This window comes from Zophobas morio, unplaced genomic scaffold (genome assembly GCF_036711695.1).
Source record: "Zophobas morio isolate AGI-343-1 ecotype UQ-CSIRO unplaced genomic scaffold, CSIRO_AGI_Zmor_V1 ptg000108l, whole genome shotgun sequence".
NCBI lineage: Eukaryota > Metazoa > Arthropoda > Insecta > Coleoptera > Tenebrionidae > Zophobas > Zophobas morio.
In genome coordinates, this window is record NW_026972213.1 from 6105666 (window position 1) to 6127527 (window position 21862).

General features: G+C 33.4%; 1 protein-coding gene across 2 annotated transcripts in view; it reads left to right on the forward strand.

The window, feature by feature from the left end:
- The window catches only part of Ptp36e (Protein tyrosine phosphatase 36E), a 172625-nt gene that overhangs the window by 109575 nt on the left and 41188 nt on the right, over window positions 1-21862 (forward strand). For both annotated transcript variants that reach the window (XM_064076881.1, XM_064076882.1), the window contains exons 5-8: window positions 15253-15329; window positions 18912-19046; window positions 19103-19240; window positions 19295-19458. In XM_064076881.1, the coding sequence (XP_063932951.1) occupies window positions 15253-15329; window positions 18912-19046; window positions 19103-19240; window positions 19295-19458 (514 nt within the window). The remainder of the gene's footprint in view (window positions 1-15252; window positions 15330-18911; window positions 19047-19102; window positions 19241-19294; window positions 19459-21862) is intronic.

The following is a 21862-nucleotide window of genomic DNA, read 5'->3' on the forward strand; positions in this document are numbered from 1 at the left end:
CGGCTCAATTTTTAAAGACTTATAAAAAGTTATAATCGGTTTAATAGCCGTCAGTGCTGCGACTTTTATATCGTCTTTATTTACGAAGCGGGCGTTTCAGGCTTAAGATAGATTTTTGCAAATAATACGGTTGATAATAAATTCGGAACAGAACTCGGCAAGTGAACTGAAACAATCCATCACATTTTTACAAGTGCTAACAACTCCGGAAACGATTTTATTATTCATTAAAAGCACTTTTCAGGATTTGTGAATTTACTTTCAAGCTTGGCATCACTTTACCCTTGAATCCTTGTAATATTGATTATGGATCAAATTACGTCGGTTTCGCATTTTATATGCAAAGAGTTTTACAACGCTCGCAGCGACAATTTTACTCTTCGAAAAGTTCGGCTGGAAGTTTCTTTTTAACTTTAACTCAAATAGCTCGAAAAAATATTTTTGTAATGACAATAAAACGATTCCGAAAAATGCCAGGCTCTTGCCAAGTTATTTAGCATTCGGGATTAATGTAATGTAAGAATTGGCTGTTGGTTCCAAGACACTAAACATAGCGTTAATGGACGAGTATTTGTTGAAATTTTTGAAAAGCACTGTTCGTTGATTGCAAAATAATGATTAACCTGAAGACGATTTGCAGAACAGCTAACTTAATAAAAATTAATGGAAATTTTAAAATATGTGATCTCATAAGCATAACAATAATAAAAAAAAACTTTAAAATAAATTTAAATAAAAATTTATTTAATATAGTAAAATGATATAGGGTAAGGTACATGAACGAAATGTACGCATAGAGTGGTTGGAAAGAGGTTACTTCTTAAGCAACATAAAAAGAAAAGAAAAGCTTGAATGCTATCACAATTAAATTGCAATTATAGGTCCGAGTGCGTTTTAGCTACCGTTTTAGCAAAATAAACTTCGATTAAAAAAAAGACTTCTTTTTGATACCCACCTGATTCTTGGAATTGTTTTATTAGTCTAAAGTTAACTAGGCAACCGTAAGAATCAAACAAACATAGCACACTACAAAAATTGACAGCCGAGGGTTACACCGACTTTCACAAGTGTCCATCAAATGTTTCTCCAACTTAAACGACGGTACTCATAAGTTTTTAATAAATTAAAATTGGACGTGCACTCCGGTTTTGAATTTTGTGAACAGATTCGTGGGAAATATACACATATTATGAACATGGTGTTTTAAAAATACATGATGTTCCAAATATTGCTGTATGATAATTTGCTATATAAAATAAAACTAAAAGTATGATAAAACAATAATAATAGAGAAATTTTCATTTGTCCTGTGTCTTGAGTAATTTAATCAGTTTGTTAATTAATTTTATTACGACTTTGATCTTTGCATCACTTTTTTGCTCGTGTTTGAGAGCTTAAACTGTCACTTTATGGCCTCCGGCCGTACTAAGTTATTGTTTAATCAAATAAGTTCTGCTCAAAAAAATTCAATTTTGACGCTGATGCCATGAAGCTACTTGCTTTATTGATTAGCAATATTTGGCTTATTTTGAAGAGAATCTTCAGTATAGGTTTCTGCCATACTTGAGGAACCTCCATGTCGCTTCAAATCTATAATATTCGCACCTGAATCAGCCAAGAGTGTTGCTGACGAGCGCCAAAAACAGTGACCAGTATAACAAAAATCATTAGGCAATTTCAGAAATTTGGTTATATGCAGGCATCAGTCCAAATGTAGTTTTCCCAACAAGTTGTCTGAAAGATCGTCCATTTCTAAAAGAAATAAAAAAAAATGTTTCTCTTATCAGAAGAAGCATATTTCAAAGAGATTTCTTCAGGGCACTATTACTCTGTAAAATCTTCTCACCAACAGTTTCAATAACCATGTGTGGATTTTTGATGTGATGGATACGCTCTAAAAAAGACCCTAGAATTTTAACCACCTCCAATATTAAAAACTTCCTCTAATTTAGCCATTTTAAACAGTTGTTGAAACACTAAAAAAAAATATTTATGTACACAATCATGTGACTCTTTTATTTTACAATTCAGTGATATTTTAACAAACAAAAATTTATCGTGTAGCGTAACTATTATTTTCTATAATTATTATTGAAAACCGGGACACAATCCATTGTTCATCAAATTGTTATTTATTTGCAGCAGCGGTGTTAAACCGATAAAATATGCATAACTAACCAAGCGAAAAATGGTATATTTAATGCAAATCTTGTATGGCTCACAGAAGTGTATAAATCTCCCTTCCACAGGGAATAAAATAATAACGTCGAAATTGAGCAAAGAAGCTTAGCAATCTCCACGGAAATCCCCATAATGAGCCCTCCAATTGGCCCATAAATTATTGCACATTATTACATTACAATACAAGAGAGAGAGAGCCAGAACCATAATCCAACCAAGATTGCTTTACACAAAACAGGCCACCTGCTTCGAACCGAACATTTAATCCAATTACTAAATAAACGAAGCTATCAGGAGGAAACTGAAACTCTCATCGCCTTTCAAAGAATTTCCAAGGCTCGAACAAAACGTTCCAGTGGATCAAAGACAAGTAGAAAAAAGCCAAGTCCACGAAACAGAAATCACGGCTTCGAAATTAAAAACAAAGTTTTGGACTCACACTGCGGTAAATATTTCATTCGATAAAATAGAATATTTTCATCCACCAGCAAATGTTTTGCGTTGTTTTTCAGAAGTTACAAAACAATTCGCTGGTTTCCATGTAAATTATTGTGGAATTGTGCTTTGTGTAGGACACAATAAGAGAATCGGATGTGCAACTGCATCAAAACGGTTGCATGTTGTTCGCAATTGCAGAGTTAGTTTAATGCAATTTTGTAATTAGAGCTGCTATTTCTATTGATTTTGTGACGGAGTGAGAACTAATGAAGTGTTGAAGGGGGAAAGGATTAGTAACAATTCCAGACCATTTCTACAAAAAAATCGAAACATTAAAGCCAAATTGTAAAAATTCTAGTTTAAAGCAGGTTCGTATATGGTTGCATACTATTTCAGAATGAAATGGCCAAAATTACGTTTTTTTTTTCGTACATATTTCACAATTGGCCTAAAATTTTGAGTAACCCTAAAAAAACTCAAAATTATAAGAAAAAATTGGTCTAAAGAGTTTAGACAGTACTTCCCTCGCTGTCGGAAACTGGACGACTGCATGCCTATTGTGTTTTTTTTTCTCATTACATTTTTGTAGTGGGAATTAAAAAAAAAATTTGATGACGTCATCAACATTTTTGCAAGGACACGTATATCAGTTGGGATAGATGTAGTGTAATACTAAGAATAAAATTATTGTATTCCCAAATTTTCGGGAAAATGAATTGGGTCGTTTTGAATATTGATTTCTTATAATCAATAAAATAACGAAACAATTTACTCACGTATACGGCGCCGGTGTGTAATATCTAGAGAGCGGATTTCTGTCGGGCTAGGCAAGGCCAAACTCGGTACGGCTCGTACGGGATGCGAATTCATTGCGGTTGCGGACTGCACTTCGTTTATTTGAGATTAGAATAACGCTGTTTTGTTGCACTCTGCTGTTAATTCCCGTTCTCATTTACTTAGCCGTTTGATTAATAAATCGTTGATTATATTTATGGAATTAGTACCGATTAAATTCAGTGATTATCTATCACCCGGCGATCCAGCACGTCCCCCCCTATAATCGTGACGTAGCCCGACAGAAATCCGCTGTCTAGTAATATGAGGGGCAACTGAAAATAGTTTATGTATAAACATTCTTAATTTAAGATGACAAGCGTAACAGCATACGTGAGAGTCAAACAGAGGAACTGTAAACAAAACGACCATCGGTTTTATTGCTTCGACTTCCGCTTATTATATAAAACATTGGGTTTTATTTTAATTCTTGACGGTGAAATTCACAATTGGTTGATTATAAACATGTCTATTCCACACATAAAACAAATGCAGGTCTGTAATGTTAAAGTCGATGTAAATAAGCGTGCGACCCTTATGTTTCAACCGAGCTTTTCCTTTAACAAATTTTGTGTCTACCAAATTGGGTTGGTTGGGGTGTAATACAAATAATAATAAGTGTTGCCTTTAATTTAATCAATAAAATAAATTGGCTTCATTAATTTTTTTGAACCACCTCTTAAGAAAATCTAAAAAATATGAATGGAATGATAAATCACAAGTACAAACTCATCATATTTTTTGCATTTTAGATAGGATTTATTCGGCAAAATTTCGAGCTGACGTCATCAAGTTTTTGGAGGGGATAAGCAAATATATGTTGACTAAACATCTATTATGCTCTTTATGACCTTAAAACATCTGCAAGATTTCAGAGCATTCGGTTTTGTAGTTCCTGATTAAATCAATAAGATATATTTACGCATTCATTAATTTTTTTGAGTCACCCTGTATATGCAAATCCAAAAAATATAAATGGAGTGATAAATTACAAGTACAGACTCATCATATTTCTACAGTTTAGATAGGATTTATTCGGCAAACTTTCGAGCTGACGTCATCAATTTTTTGGAGGGGATAAGCAAATATATTTTGACTAAACATTTATTATGCTCTTTATAACCTTAAAACATCTGCAAGATTTCAAAGCATTCGGTTTTGTAGTTTCTGAGTAAATCAGTAAAATAAATTTACGCATTCATTAATTTTTTTGAGTCACCCTGTATATGCAAATCCAAAAAATATGAATGGAGTGATAGATCACAAGTACAGACTCATCATATTTTGTAAATTTTAGATATGATTTATTCCACAAACTTTTGAGCTGACGTCATCAAGTTTTTGGAGGGGATAAGCAAATATTTTTTGACTAAAGATTTATGATGCTCTTTATGGCCTTAAAACATCTGCAACATTTCAAAGCATTCTGGTTAGCAGATTAAAAATTAAATTTCAAAATGTTGTTTTATAATTTTGATTTTTTTTCCAAAAATCTGGACGTTTCGGGTGAAAAGTCGATTCGGAGTTGTAAACTACATGTGTAGGACTATGTTATTTTATACAATTGAAAACCCATTTACTATGTGCAATTTTGAAGTGACGTCATCGCATTAGTGGTGGGGATGATTAGACAAATTTTGGTTAGAGTTTTACCATCTACATGATATTCTTAATATAAGTACAAAATTTCACAACAATCGGTCGAGTACTTACGGAGATTATCTGTCTAATAAAAATCCGGGACGGCAGACGGACAGACGGACAGACGGACAGACGGACAGACGGACAGACGGACAGACGGACAGACGGACAGACGGACGGACAGACGGACGGACAGACGGACGGACAGACGGACGGACAGACGGACGGACAGATGGACAGACAGACGGAAATGGGAGACCTATTTCTTCGTCTTCTAGGGGTCATGAAAGACTCGATTACAATACTTCCTTTGCTTACGCTCGGGAAGTAAAAATTAACAATGAAATATATACTATAGGTACGTTCTAAAGAAAATCTACAGAAACTTTTGAGTACACTCTATAGAAAATTAACAAAAAGAAAATGTGGCTAGAAAGTTTATGTCTTCTAGATGAGATTAAACTATACGTAATGTAATTTTTTGTAAAATATTTTGTTATTATGTAAGTCAACAGGAAATTGATCAAATCAAGAATTAGACATAATTAGGATAGCGCATTTGCGGCAATGGCAACCGCCAGACAAAATTCGAAGGTGTGACTGCCGCATTTAAAAAAGAGTGGTAAGTTATCGGAGGATCAGGATTAATAAATTGCGATGGAGTAAAATTCGAGCCGAAAAACTTTTGTGGCATAAGCTGTGAAGTAATCGGGGTGATCCTTGGTGTGCACATCATGTTTGGAGTTCCCGTGTTGGACGATTTCCTACCCATAGGCTCCGGATATGGAGTTAGTTGTAAATGGGGACTGTTCTGGTTGTGAAAAGTTATAATAATCAAAGGTTGTGGTCTTGGTTTGGTTTTGTCAAAGTTGGTCTCGACGCTGTTATGTCGTGTATGTACAATATCGACTGCAGTTTTTCCTAAGTGATTTTTTTATGAATGTTGGCCTTAAAACACAGCAGTTTGTAGCTTAACTTTTCTTTTCCCAAAGTTGTAGCGCACATTAATGGTGTGATACCTGTCAAAGGTGCCGCTGCATTCGGATCAAAAGATCGCTCCAGTAAATATTTAAAGATATGGTTGTGCTCATACAAAATCGCTAAAGACACTGGCGAAATCAACCTCTGCAAAGACTGCCTTGAACCGCCCCCAGTAAGCAAATGGTTTAAAAGTTTTTCCACAACTACGATATCACCACATGTCACACTGATTAAAAATGCGTTTATACCAAATTTATTTTTGTTAGCGGCATCAGCACCTTTGAGTAATAATGTGTCCACAGCTAGAGCGTTTGCATTTCGAATAGCCATCATCAGCGGTGTCCATCCTAGATAATTTTCTGGGTCCAGTTTTTGCTTACTTGCAATTATTTTATCAATTTACTCCAAATTACCCAAAGCAGCAGCATATTGAAGCTTTGTGTTTTTGTCGTCGTCAATTATTACCACTTTGTTTTTTCTTATAAATTCTTCGTTTGAGGACATCGTCGAAGTAGCTCGGTCATGTATACAGCAGCACGGTCTAACTACCACTAATCGAACTACTAATTTAGGAAATTATCAGTTGTATTAGTTTTCAAGATAGGAAACCTACATTTTCGTATTTTAAGAACTACGAAACCCAAAACAAGCCCTTGGTTAAACTCCCATTATCGTGGAAGTGAATTTTGTGTTGGAAACAGCAACAGAATTCAAGTTCAACTGCACTGAAGCGGCTGCATGTTGTTTGGAAGTTGCGAACTAATTTAATGCAATTTTGCAATTAAATTTGCTGTTACTATTGATTTTATGAGCGAGCGCTAACTAATGAAGTACTGAGATCCGGGAAAGTTCATAATATTTCCGGACTCTTCCAGGCGATTGCAGTTTGAACTACGTTTAACTCATGAAAATTTCAGGTGTTAATTTGTTCGCTGGTTACGTACTTGTAAATAAAGTTGTTGAAATAAACATTGTAGGGGAAAATAAACCGTGTTGTTATACTTATATAAAGTTATTAGTAGAAAACAAATTGCAAATTGCTGTATGGCGGTAAAGAATTTAATGAACATTCGTTTAATTAAAAGTCTGCACCAGTATAAGCAGAATGTTCTATGATTAAGTAAGTATAGCTATGAAATTTAGAACAGTTAATTAGAGCAATATGTAATGATAATGAATATGCGAGTAATATTATATAACCTTTGGTCTTGCGAAAATGGCAGACAGAACACAGAGTATTTTTCTTTTTTCGGTGTTGTAATATCTGACGCGCAACTTCCAAAGCTTACCTAACGTTCAAAAAAAAAAAAATTAAAGAGGTACTTAACTCCGCAGTTCATCTGTTCCATTTTAATACGGTAATTTATTAAAAATCTGGAACTCTGAAATTTAGATTGATAGATTCGTACAATGCACTTTCGCGGATCTTCCAGACCAAAAAATTTAATGACGTTATCTGAAAATTAAATTGAGAATAAAATTGTAAATTATGATGGATTTTTACGTAAAAAATTATAAAAATAAGTATTTGGTAACATTTGTTAAAAGTATAATTATGTAGTTGAAATAAGAGGGAAAAAACAATTTGTTAAATTATATTGGTGATAATTATTTACCTAGACTAAGTACTAGGGTTTATCTCATGTTTTCTCGATGTTTCACGCCCCTCTAGTATGAAACAATAGGTCTTCTGTTTCTGTATGTCTCTCTGTCTGCCGTCTGTCGTCTGTGTGGTATTTATCAGACGGATGATGTCTACGCTAACCAAAATTTGTCTAATCACCCCCATCAACATTATAATGACGTAACCGCAACATTTTACATAGTAAATGTTATTTACATAGTGTAAAATAACATACTCCTACACTTGTGGTTTATGAATCCAGTAGAATAAATGAACTGAATAAGCTTTCCGCACTAGAGAAATAAGTCTTCTTCTATCCGTACAATCAGTTTTCATGTAGATAACAGCATTTTCTCTCTGCTATTCACACAGAGAATACGGAAATGCAGGTTTCCCATATTTTCTTACCAGTATACCACCCGGTATCTCCGTCTGTCGTCATTCCTACATAAATCTTGGAAGCAGGTTTATGCCAGTTACTTTGAAATTTTAAGTAATTCTTAAGACTGCAGCGAAAATGATGAAGAACTCAAAAAAATTATCTCTCGTCTTCATAGAAAGTTAATGGTCTTAATTCAAAATATTCTTGTTCCCCATGCAACACAAAGTTTAACCACAATATAACGAGACCTGTACCAGAATATTCTATCCGCCTCATCAATAGTATCCGAAAAAATAAAACCCTTTCTTTAACTTCCCTTTTCACAGAAAAGCTTAAACGAATACGAGCTAGCTGCAGCGGTGCCTGCAAGCGCCGATAAAAAACTAAAACTTCCATTTACACATAAATTTTCAGAGAAAATTACCACCGACAGTGAGAAACGAGCATATAGTTTTTACCCGTCAGTTAGCGTAACCACAGCTTAATATTCCCAACAAAAAATCCCCAACAAGTAAAAAGTTAAACGAGATTTGAATTTAGCCACAAATGAAGCAGTTAAATCTTGACAAGAAGAACTGTGCAAAATGGCCGCGCGGAGACTTCCTCGCAAATGAAATTTGTTCCGGTAAAAAATCGTCTCGGGTTTCTTAATGAAATGGCGAAAATTACATTTCCCAGCTCAGTATGTTCGTATCTTCGCTTAAAAATGTACTCCAATTGCTTCGGATGCAGTTGCAAAACGAATAAATCCTCATCGAATCGAATTTTCCTGTCTGGAAGTTTAAAATATGAATAACGAAGCCCTTCAGACTTCAAAAGCCCTTGTGAGAAAATTTTATTCGGATTTATTATATTAGCGATTTTTTATTCGAAAAAGAAACGCTGGCGGAAAGGCAGCAACGTTCGCGAGAATTTTTACAAAGCGCTAACTCGTGTTCCGCAGATGCTAAATTCCAGTCGAATAAAATTATGATTAACAGGGAATGCTTTTTTAGGGGCGCTTCATTAAGAGCTATGTAAACTATACGGGAATGAGTAATGGGTTTGTTTTTGGGGGCAGTTTTTCCGTATGTTATTCTTGCTGCTGAAATTTAATACTTGTGCAAATCAGTTAATATTAAAATTACATTACCTAATTTTCAAAATGTGGAAATATATCTGAAAATGTTTTCAGTTTAAATTTTGTTTATAAAATGCAGATGCTTCACATTAAGTATGTATAAGCAATTCTATACGTAAGTGGGTTTGATAATTACGACATGAATAAACAACATAAATTACGGTCGTATTTCATTAATCAATCAATAGCTAATGGAGGAATCCATTTACAGGGGCACCTAATCAACTTCTGATTGTTTTAATAATTAATTTGATTTCTATGTACGTCATTTACGAGCTTTCTGGGATAAAAAATTAGCACATCATATTTTTTATTTGTGTGAAAGTAGTCTAGATATTCACTTTGAATTAAAAATTTGAAAATATACAGCAACCCAGAACACCCACAAGCACTGCAGTTTGGAAAAAACAATACTTGAATCGTGCTCAATTGTCCTGAAATCTTTGCTGCCCAGTATCCATTTATTTCATAAAATTGTCTTGCTTCAGAACAACACTATTTGAATATTCGTTATATACATAGTTTAAACTGGGAACAAAGAGCCAAGGAACCAACAATGAACTCATTACATTTACAGGTAGACTTAATGAATTGCTTACTTTTACCCAGAAGATACGGTTACTGAGATAGGAATCAATCCAGTGTCAAAGTGTACCAGAGGTAGTCACTCGACCTCCAGGAACCCTATCGAAGGTTTTGAAAAAGTCCAACAAAATCTAAGGGATTACCACATTAATCTCTCTGGTGCAACCTAATCAGCGACACGTAAGATTCCCTTGAGAAGATTTTCAGATTTTCCAGATAGGAATATACATAGATAGGATATTGTTGAGTAGAAATTAGAAAGTGAAAGGTAGAACTTATGTAACCAGTTCATTGCAAATTATTATCGTTTCCATGACTTTTACTTACTACGATCGAAGTAAAATTAACAGACTAGTTTAGTGACATTAATTTTGTCACATTTGCCAACCAACAGGTAAGAAACTAAAAACAAATGATAAAATACTGATAGGCTAAACAATAGCAGCTGAACAACTTATTAGAAATTTTGGTATGTCGAAATCGAAAGTAGAAGTCTTTTAACTCTTTTAACTTTTGATCGCCTACATTTTTGAAAAAGTTACAGACCACGATAACTGTCATTGCAGGCGAGCATGTTTGCAATAAAAAAAATACTGATTAAATTATCAGTATATGGTTATGTACCCAAACAATAACACCAACCTCTAAATTTAAAACAAATTCTTACATCTGACACTACAGTCGACAGTTTTCTTAAAAATGTATATTGTGAAACCTAAACCAATATTGAAAATTCAAAGTCCCTAAAGCATGTACGATTTGACGACTTATTGGGACTTTATCGACCCCTATGTTTGCAAATCAAAATATTTTGCCTCGGTAGGCTGTTCATCATCAAAATTTAGGGTCCAATCGTGTGGGTCTTCAAGAATAACGGATTTCCTTGTTAAACGTTCGTTCAGAGAATCACAAACAATTGATTCTATTATCTTACAACTGATTGTCTTTTGTCATCGTCACAGAGTTCTTTGCAAACTTGCTTGCAGCAATGTCATCATCTTCTATAGTTTTATTATTTTTGTCATTACAACAACTAGTCCTGTTAAGCGAGTCTTAAGTATTTCTAAGGAATTTTGGGGTTTTTCGCTTCATTTATTCTTGTGTCATATTTATCTTTCCTTAACTTCGTTAATTGGCAGATTGGCATATGCAAGATGTATAAAATAATCACTCTGTTGTTCTTCTTTTTCCATAAGGTTTGTTTTTTCCGAATCATGTATAGCAGGAATTTGTTTGGCGAGTGTGGTCAAATAGTTTTTGAATTTAATCCAGTTGTCATCTACAGTAGTATTGTTTAGCAGCGAAGCCTAGTTAATTTACCTAAGGTCTTTGTTTAGTTGTTCATAGTCTATAATTAACTTCAATTGTTCTTCCTGTTGTTTTATAATAAATTTGGAAACTTACTTTAAGCAAGCAGTGAATGAAATACCAATTTGACATCTGAAAGAATGATCAAGTCTAAAGCAGATGGTCTCGAAAGTCAAGCCGCAACTGACAGTCACTGTGGGCTTAAAAACCATTTTATTCTAGGTCTATTAAAGTCACCAAACACAACTAAATTTGGATATCGGTTTACGAGTTCTACTAATTTTTTAAGTAAAGCGTCAATGGAGCTCTGTAAACACATACCAATGTCAAGGTTATAAAATTGTTTTTGATCTCAGGAAAGATAGTTTCAATATTTGGAGTCTCAACATCTAATACGGATAATATGAAATTTGTTTTAACTAATGAGTCTGCTACAAACAGGGTTATATACAACTAAGATGATCTGAGTCTTTTAGAGCTGCAAGCCAAAATACTGATTATAATTTCTGGATTTCAACAAACATTTTAAAATTTATTTAGATCCGAAGGTGTGAGACTGGTGGAGATGTCAATAAGAAGCTGTTGTCATTTTGATAGTTGCTAAAAATACCGACGCATCGTCACAGTAATTTAAACAGAATAAATGATCTAAATTTATTGCAAAATAATTACTGGGAACCTTAACTGGAAGATTTGCCAGTTGCTTCGTTTAGAGATTTTTAATTCCAGTCATAGAATCTTTCGAAAATGTCTGAGCCAACAATTGAATGATATTTGGGTAATACGAGAGGTAGTACTCATCCTTAGTCTGCTCAAATTCCGAATCTCACATCACGAGACTATTTTTTGGAGAGCTGTTTAAGAAAAGGTTTACCAGACACCTTTTAATTAATTATATTCTCGAGAAGAGTTGAATATCATAAACATCCAATTAATTTTGGTTAAACTTTCACTTGTTCCTTCATAATCTATTTCTGTTTTCTTAGCTGAAACAGTCCTTATAAGAGGTTGAAAGAAATTTGAGAAATCAACTGTTGTACTTAGCAATTGGGTTAAAATACTACATTAGTAGGACAGTTATCATCACAAAAAATTATTGGATTAAGAATAGAAGGATTCTGATTAAATCTGTATCTTGTTGGTCGCAAAACCGGTTCATTTAAATAGCTGTTGATATAATAAACTTATGGTAAGTTAAGAAGACACATTATAAAATTGTCAAAGATCTAAAGGCAAATCAAAATCTCTAAAGATGAAGAATAGAATCTGATAATATCTTATCATTATTAATCGGAGACAATAGAGGTGTACAGACCCAATCCAAAATAAAAGTTCCTGGATTTGGAACTGAATATAGATTAAGGTTGGTAGAAATTTTGTTTTGCTTGACTAAATTTACAAAAGTTTTCCTAATTTTGATTGAATAGAATGATCAGTTATATCGAACAGTATTAAAAGAGTCAACAAAAATAAGACATCAGAGAACATAATAAACCAATAAATAGAAGAATATTTTCGTGCAAACCATGTGTAAAACCTCATTATAAATTTAGGTAACGATGAAATGGACAGCAATCTTTATTGGGAATGTACTGAACAATAATGGAATAAGAGGAATAAATATTTGCGTAATAAATGGTTAACATATATATTTTCTCAAAAGGATGATGTTTCATTTTATTTATTTATTTATTTAAAAAGTTAACTGGGCAGAGGACAATGTCCTGTTATGCCCAAGGAACAGTGCAGATACTAACTAAATATAAACTAAGTCTACTTCTAATATAAATAAATCTTTATATTTCCAATACTCTAAACACTAAACTGGTCAGTCTGGAAGGCATCGAAGGCAATCTTGAAATTAGCTACTGAAGTACTCTGTACAATATGAGAAGGACTTGAATTCCATGTGTTGAAAATTCGGTTTGGTAAAAAGAACTGCCTGCTTCTGGTTCGAAAATTCTCTTTCTGCAGTTTAAACAGATGTCCGCGAGTTCGAAAATCCACAGAGATGGAGAAGAGTGAACGGATAGGTGATCCTACATTTCTGACAGCTTTAAAAGTTGTTATTGCATCACCCCGGATTTTCCGATATTCCATTGTAGGCAACATCATGATTTTAAGCCTATCTTCGTATTTAGGACGACGAAAACTGAACGGGATACGAGTAATACGGCGTTGCACAGATTCTATCGCCTGCTTATCTCTAATTAGAACAGGGTGCCAAACAGCGTTACCATACTCGAGTAGGGGTCTCACATAGGACTTATGCAATTTTGCTATCGTTGCTGGGGATGCATTGGAGAATACTTTTTGCATTAGATACACAACAGTGTTGGCTTTTTTTGACAACACTTAAAATATGTGCCGACCAGGATAAGTCGGACGTGATAGTTATACCTAAATCAACTTGCGAGTCAACATCCTTTAATAAATGCGATTCAAGGTAATATTTAAGCTTGGGATTATTGCTGCCAAGGTGGAGTATACAACACTTGTCTCTGTTCAGAGAAAGAAGCCATTCATGCGCCCATTTTGAAACAGTATTAACATCAGCATTTATAAGATCGCAGTTAACACAGGTATTATACACTTTCAGATCATTCAAAAATATTTTTAGATACTATCTTAGATATTCGTAAGTCTATTGCTTTAGGATTGCCATAAACGAAACCCGAAAAATTAAACAGGATACGCAGTAACAAAATTCCTATTAATATTTATTACTGCATTATAGGATGTGAATTTTTTACAAGAAAATAAAAAATAAATAGCCCCATTATTTTGGAATTCAAACATTAAAAAAATAATGCAATATACTCGTATTTATTAAACTTGATAATTAAATTTCTTCTACAGTTCATTTCTATCAGATAGAGAAAGAAAAATTTCAATCAATTGAAAGTTGAAGTGTTTGCTTTTATATTCGTAAGTAATACTAAAATAACATCATATTAAACATAGGACGACATTGCATCTTTTAAGAATAAAGTTTGTGCATATTTGTTTTTCATCGGTATTTGACCTGTTTGTGCGTAAAAATAACCTCTTGCATAGATGCGAGGACACGTTTCGCGTAACTATTTTTAAATACTTAATTGTCAAGATCACAGAAGGAATCGGTAGGGCAATAGTCAACGTAGTTACACAAAAATATAACACAAACTATAATAATATGCGGTTTTTAATTTAGCCCTCGTAAAGTTTATTTTCATTTTATTGATTTGTGAACGTAAAAAATTATGTAACGATTGACTATTTTTGTATATCCTCAAAGCTCCGTTGTTTTACGTCAAAACTTGAGTGCTCCCTTTTAAATTTACATTTGTCTGAGATGTACCTAGTCGATGTACAAACAAGTGTAGGTAGCAAAAAACTCAAAGATCAACAAAGATTTAGAAGTTAAGTGAAATTATTTAACGGATTGTTGGGCATCAAAGACTTGAGCAATTCCTACTGGATCACGAATCTAATTAGAGTGAGAATCTCAGTGGAACCTGTCAAAGTAAAGTAAATGTGAACGAAGTTGGACCGGCGTTCAGTAATTTAATGGACGAGCGAGTAGTTTACAACAATCGGTCCTATATATCGTCTTGTAATTGGCAAAGATGGAACTTGATCAAAACCAATAACTCCTCTACGAATACGCGCAGTGATAACAGATGCCAACATATTTCGGCGGGACGCTTTTATTTCGCGGTCAATTATTTAAAAAGAAGTCTGCGGTTTGGTAAATGTAGACAGATGAGAAAGCCTTGTAGATGTATAAATTTTACAAAGTCCCGTGGCGGTTAAATAAAGAAAATAACGACTCCATCCCACGTAAACAAAATTGTAAAAGATACAAACTACGATAAATCCTGCTTTTGGTAATAGAGAAGGTCCTTTATTGTGGCGATTAATAATTCGAAAAAGAGACAGCGTCGACACGATAAACAACTGAAATATTACTTCTTTTCGGGGAAATCGTTTTGATCCTTTTAGACCGCCCGTTTCCGGAAAATACTTTTCGACGAAGCATTCGCACACATCGCCGATTGTTGGCATTGTTTCAACACACAGCGATGTCATTTATTTTGATTCTAAACGGATTATTAAATTTTAGCCTGCCCCTACGGTTCTGAATTCATGTCTCATGTCATGTTCTTTTTGTTTCAGATGACTATAATAGGGTAGTTCTAGAAACTATAGAAGGAGAACACGATTCGGATTATGTTAACGCATCGTATGTAGATGTAAGTGATAATTTAATTACCTATTCTAACTATTATCCGAAAAGGGTAATTTTAAATACATGATACTTATACTACCTATAAATGCAATTTTTTTTACTCATGACTTTAAATATCATCCTGGTCACTTTCAGTTAAGTGTGAAAAGAAAATCATTTTTCACATTAGTGCAAAAATAAGCTAGGCACAAGATAAATGTTGCTTGAGAGATTTAAGAATGTATTTACTATATAAATTAACATCCAGTTTGTGCAATAATTTACACTAATTTCTACAGACACTTGAGATGAAATTGTGTTTTAGGGAAGCAAAAACCGCAATTCAATAACACGTAACATTAAATTAATAAAACATCAGTGTCACAGTGTCAGTATGTAAAGTAGTTATATTTTGATTAGCCACTACGTTTAAGGTATATTTCATATTTCCCTAATATTACCAACACAAAACATTCTTTAGTTTCCAGTCTCTTTTGTAAACATTAATTTTGCTTGCGTGGACCGCTTAGTAACCATCCCTGTATGCCATTTTTCTAATGTTGGTGAACATATCATTGTAAAACTTGACCTAACAGGAATGCCATTATGCCATGTTTAGTTATAGGCGCAATATGTTCCAAATTTATGTTCCCAATATACAAAACCATGCACTTGGGAATGTTAAGTGGAAATAACCAGTCAAGAGTTCCATTCACTAACTGCTAAAAGATCCTGCGCTAATGTGTTTGAGTTACTACTGAGGTTATGCAGGATGTTATGGAATTGAAAGCAAAAAATTTAATCGGTAACAGAACTTATTATTAGCGTATTATTCAAAATTCTATTGTTCAAGAATTATAGCTGAAAATATATGGATAAGGTCGTTGCTTACATGTATCCATAAAAAAGCAATAATAAATACAAGAAACCCAATTTATTCCCCAAAGGGCTCGTTCATTAACAACAAAAGAAATACAGTTATTAAGTTATTAGTTATTTTGAGACACCCCGTATAAGCAAATCGAAAAAAAGTATTGACTCATCATATTTCGCACATTTCAGCAAAATTTTGAGGTGACGTCATCAATTTTTTAGCAAATACATTTTGATCAAAAATCTATCACGCTTATGATAACTTTAAAACATCTCCAAGATTTAAAATCATTCGGTTTTGAAGTTCCTGAATAAATCAATAAAAAAAATTCACGCATTCATTAATTTTTTGAGTCAACCTGTATATGCAAATCCAAAAAGTATGAAAAGAATGATAAATTACAAGGACAGACTCATCATGTTTTGTACAACTTAGATAGGATTTATTCGGCAAAATTTTGAGCTGACGTCATCAATTTTATGGAGGCGATAAGTAAATATGTTTTGATTAAACATTTATCATACTTATCATAACTGTAAAATATCTGCAAGATTTCAGAGCATTCGGTTTTGCAAATTCGAAATTAAATAGTAAAATGTTTTATAATTTTGATTTTTTTCCAAAAATCTGAACGTTTCGCGTAAAAACTCTGTACGGAATCATAAGCTACATGTGTAGGACTATGTTATTTCATACAATTTAAAACCCATTTACTATGTAAAATTTTGAAGTTACGTCATCACATTGTTGGTGGGTATGATTAGACAAATTTTGGTTAGCGTTTTACATCATACTCCTAATATAAATACAAAATTTGACCATTATCGGCCCAGTACTTTCGGAGCTTATCTGTCTAATAAAAATTGGGACGGCAGACGGACAGACAGACAGACGGACAGACAGACGGGAACGAGATACTGTTGCAGTAAACGTGTGTCCAGCTGGAAGTCGTCGGTTTGGGAAGCGAACACTGTACAGACGTTTCGCCTCCTGGGCGTTGTCTAGAACCTCACCGTACACAAGTACCATATCCATGATAATAAGAATAAAAATATTCTACGCTGGCTAATGAATCATCGTCCAGTAAATCTAATTAATCTATAGTATGTAGGCACTGACTAGGTCAATATTTGGTGCATTGCTTTACAAACTGATGTAAATGAGTACGCTGTAACAGATCGACCAGTAACTGAGAGAATGAGACATATTTAAGGGCCAGACGACATTGGGTATATTAACATCACCAAAATTGATTACTTTATTAGAATTCAGAAAAATTTTGGAAAAAAGTTTTGTCATTATTAAATACAAAGAAAGGTGATTCTGTAAACACAACCTAAGATAAATATGAAAACTTTGTTCGTAATCGTTAAAAAAGGAGAATCAATGTCAACGCATTCACGTTTTAAAATTTTGTATCCATCCAAAGAAATCAGGTATCGAGTATTGCAGAATTTAACCAAGTTTCTGCCAACAAGAGAAACGAAGAGTTGATCTTATTTATAGACAAGAACAGTAAGACAGTCATATTTAGTCATTAGGGAAGCGATGTTGGAATACCTTACACGACTATTTATATATTTCAAGAAGAAGTTATTGTTAGACTAATTAATCATTTTGGAAATATTGATAACTGCAACATTTTTTGCATTGCGAAAGTTTTCAAAGGCTATTTTAATTTTGGGTTGAACCTTTTCACATCTACTTTTGACACGTGCACGTTCCATAAGAGAATACATGTCATACAACAAGGTAGACACTTGTCTATTAAAGTAAAAATGTGTTTCACTTGAACGACAGCTTGGTCGTAGTTAAGAGAATATTGTTCAACATTACTTATAATATAATCTCTTTAACAGGTTCTAACATATTAGATGTAGGTGTTCGTTTTTCAGTAGAATCTGAATGATAAATCAAGTAGAGTCAACGGTTGTTTGTCAATGGTTTGCCTTTTACCCACGATATAGTCAGAATTAATCAGCTTATGAACGTTTGTACTTGTTCTTAAATAAGACATAGGCAAAACCGTTATAAACGTTAATGCTTAATTTCCTTGTCTTTGAGCTAATACGATCGATCCATTACTTTACTATATATTAGCATCTACGTGAGTACCTATGTTATTTTATAAAATTTAAGTAGCAATTATCATGTAAAATTTTGAGGTGACGTAATCATTATCACGTTCTTAGTGAAGATAACTAGACAAATTTTCCTAATATATTATGTATAAAATTTGACAACAATCGGTCTGATAGTTTCGGAGATAGACGACACATGAAAACTCCACGGTAACCAAACATACGTGCTACTTCACCCAGTTAGTGTTTACCAAAAATGAATTGTGCGTCAGACACAAAGGAAACTCTGTCTAAATAACTTTTTCGTATTGTGATATTTCGTTATTTAAATTATGCAAGAGTTTATTGACCGCTATGGTCTAAATTTGCTTATCTTAGTCAGTGTTCTAATATTTTTGGAAGCTCAGTGAATTTGCAACTTATATCTAACGTATTTTACTTCACAAAAACTAAGCACTAATAACGCTTATTTTACATATGTTATATAGTTAATACAAACTGATGTAATGCCAACAACGCGTTAGTACATTCCTTAAACAAAGAAAACTGCCAGTCTACATAAACTATAAACAACCCTTGTCAATAAGTTTTCTGCTTTTGTTTGCTCAATTATCGCTCTATTAGCAAACTAAACACAATTATTAATTTGCAGAGTTTATTAAAGCCTAACGCCTACATAGTAACCCAAGGACCAACCGAGGAAACCGTCACCGACTTCTGGCGCATGGTATGGCAGGAAAAAGCGTGTTGTATAGTCATGTTGACAAAAACGTTCGATTTCATCAAGGTTTGGTTGAAGGACACTTAAATGCAACTGTTAAAAATAACGTCTCATTACTTCAGGTTATGTGCGTCCAATATTGGCCCGCTTCCAAGGAATTAGAAGAGACGTACGGCGGAATTACTATAGGCATCATTCAAGAGGAGGAATTGGCCAATTTTCACATACGTACTTTTCGACTGTGCAAGAAAGAACTGGATGTAAGTCTTTCGCTTGTTCTCATTTCGCGTTTTGTATAAACGTTGGTTTTGCAGCAAGTAGTTGAAGAGAGATTTATATTGCAATTCCATTTCACCGAATGGCACAGTCACACTTGTCCTTTTAGCAACGCCGTGCTGGAGTTCAGAAGGAGGGTGCGTGCGGTGGTGGGGCACAGGATTAAGTCGAACGAGGCAGGACCGATGGTGGTGCATTGCAAGTAAGTAGATTAGGAAACGTTTGAGCGTTCGAAATTAATAATAAACGGATTAGCCCAGTTTCTACACAAAACGTTTTAAATCGTCAAAAATTTCGTCCCGAGCCTCAAGACAAAGTAAGGATCTCTTCCCTTATTTTCAAGGGGGATAAAATACGTGTTGTATTTTTCTAACGGAGTTACATCATTTTTTACTATCTAAGAAATAATTTCGTCGAAATTTAATAAAAAAAAAAAATAGTTTTTCCATGTTTTAACAAGTTTATTTAAACTTTTTTTTTTGACGGGAAGCACTATTCAGTGCAATTTTAATAGGGATTTTGCATCCTTAAAACTGCTGCAGGATGTTATTACTTCAGTTGCAGTACAAGTGTTGATAAAAAAAACCCTTGTGTGTAGCGAATCAAAATCTGTAAAAATATTGTAAAAACGTTTATAAAAACAGCTTTTATATTTGAAAACAAATTTAAAATGTAGCCCTATATTAGTTTTATTAAACTGTGTCAACAATTTTTTTCATCCGTTTAAGAGAATATGTAATCTTCCTCCCCCAGACCCTTGGGGCATCCTGTATTTTCAACCGCAAACAATTTGTCCAGTACGTGCGAAAATTCATTCTCCCACGCAACGACTTCTTTAATAAGTAATTGGGTCACACGTCATAATTAATCCCCACAAAGGCACTTGCCCTAGAAACTTCAGTGATACACAAGACAACCGTGTACGCGCTTAGATCTTTTAGAGACATATAAAATAACCCTTTTAGCTGAGGTTTGAATTTGGACTGGACTATTACAAAGATATTTTTACTTATTGAAAGTAACTTTTATTTATTTTTATAACCAGGATTTTTCACACATGCTATTTTTTTTAACTATAAGATTATATATATTTTTTCTTTAAAATTAAAGAACTTTAATGGTAATGAAATAAATAACCTGAAATAAAAACCTGCAGCGTATACAGTACAAAAAATTGTTCTTGAAAAAGTAACACAACATTGTTTTCTAAATTCCTGGAAAATGTTGTGATTGACAAATGGAGATTCCTTCTTACGTTGTGAAACAAAATTCAACTTTTGTCAGATACAAGTCGTAAAATACCTGTATAAACGAACAAAGTTAAAATATTTTTTTTCGTGAAAAGGCACCACATTTATTATTAAATGATAATACCAGGAAGTACACTAACGAGTTTTACTGATATAGTGAAGATGAACTCAAGACGTTCAATAAGGATTCGGCTAGTGAGCTTTAGATCATCAAAATCTTATTGCAAAGTCCAGTTTCTTTTTGTTGCAAACGCAGCAACTGCAGGTGGATATTAAGAAAAATTTCATATTCTTTTAAGAGTCGAACTTTAGTATGAATTAAATTATAAAAATCGTAATGACTGCGACAATATCAACTGTTCAACATGTAATTTCACTTTGCATAGAATACCGCATTTGCAGGATATGGTTTTTAATATTAAGTAAAGAGATTAATTAATATGCCCACTTCCATAATTCTTGTGTTGAATACATTTTACGTGAAGAATGAAATCGTATGAACAAGTCGTGATGATTCTAACAAAATGAAATTATTTAACTGGGAAAGTTTCCTGTATCATAATATGTATAACAAAAACAATATTAACTGAACTGTATTATCATTTTAGGATTAAGGCAATGTTGTAATTGAATAACTATGTGTTATAACTATGTTTTTGTAAGCCTTTGTAATATACACAGACAAAAATATAGAGTAAATTACATTCATCTTGATAAAATTAACATTTCTCTGCCTATCTGATATTTAACACAAACGAAATGGAGACAGTCACATAAATGAATTAAAATATTTTGATATAATTTGAATCCTAACTACGGTGTTTCTCTTTCAAGGCATGTTTTACTTCTTTCATTTTCTCTCCACCTCGTTTCTTTGTTACGCTCCTAAATTGACGCTGCAATTCGTAAATGAAAAACGAGTTGCGCAGCCTAGTTTTTTAGCAACGACATTATTATGACGACTCAAAAGAGAAAACGTTACACTGAAATTAGTTCGCACCTTCTGGAAAAATTGCCGTTCCAATTGTTAGAACTGCGCGATTACGAAGACAATGAGTAGTGAAAGTCTTCGTCGTTTCGCAAATCACTGAAAACAAACTAATGGAATTTTTTTTTTCTGAGTAGAAAACGTGCCTCTTTTTCTTTTATTATTTTAGTCAACGTTTAACAGCTAATTAAATTTTTAGAAATGTGTCTATTTGCTGCGTGGTGGTACTTTATTAGATAATAAAATGCATTTTATCAACTGCTGTTAATGTAAACATTGTGCCTTTTATTTTACAGATTAAGTTCGTCGTGAAGTATGTTCCACAAATGTGCTTTTAATTTCTAAAATATGGCCTTTTCGAATAATAG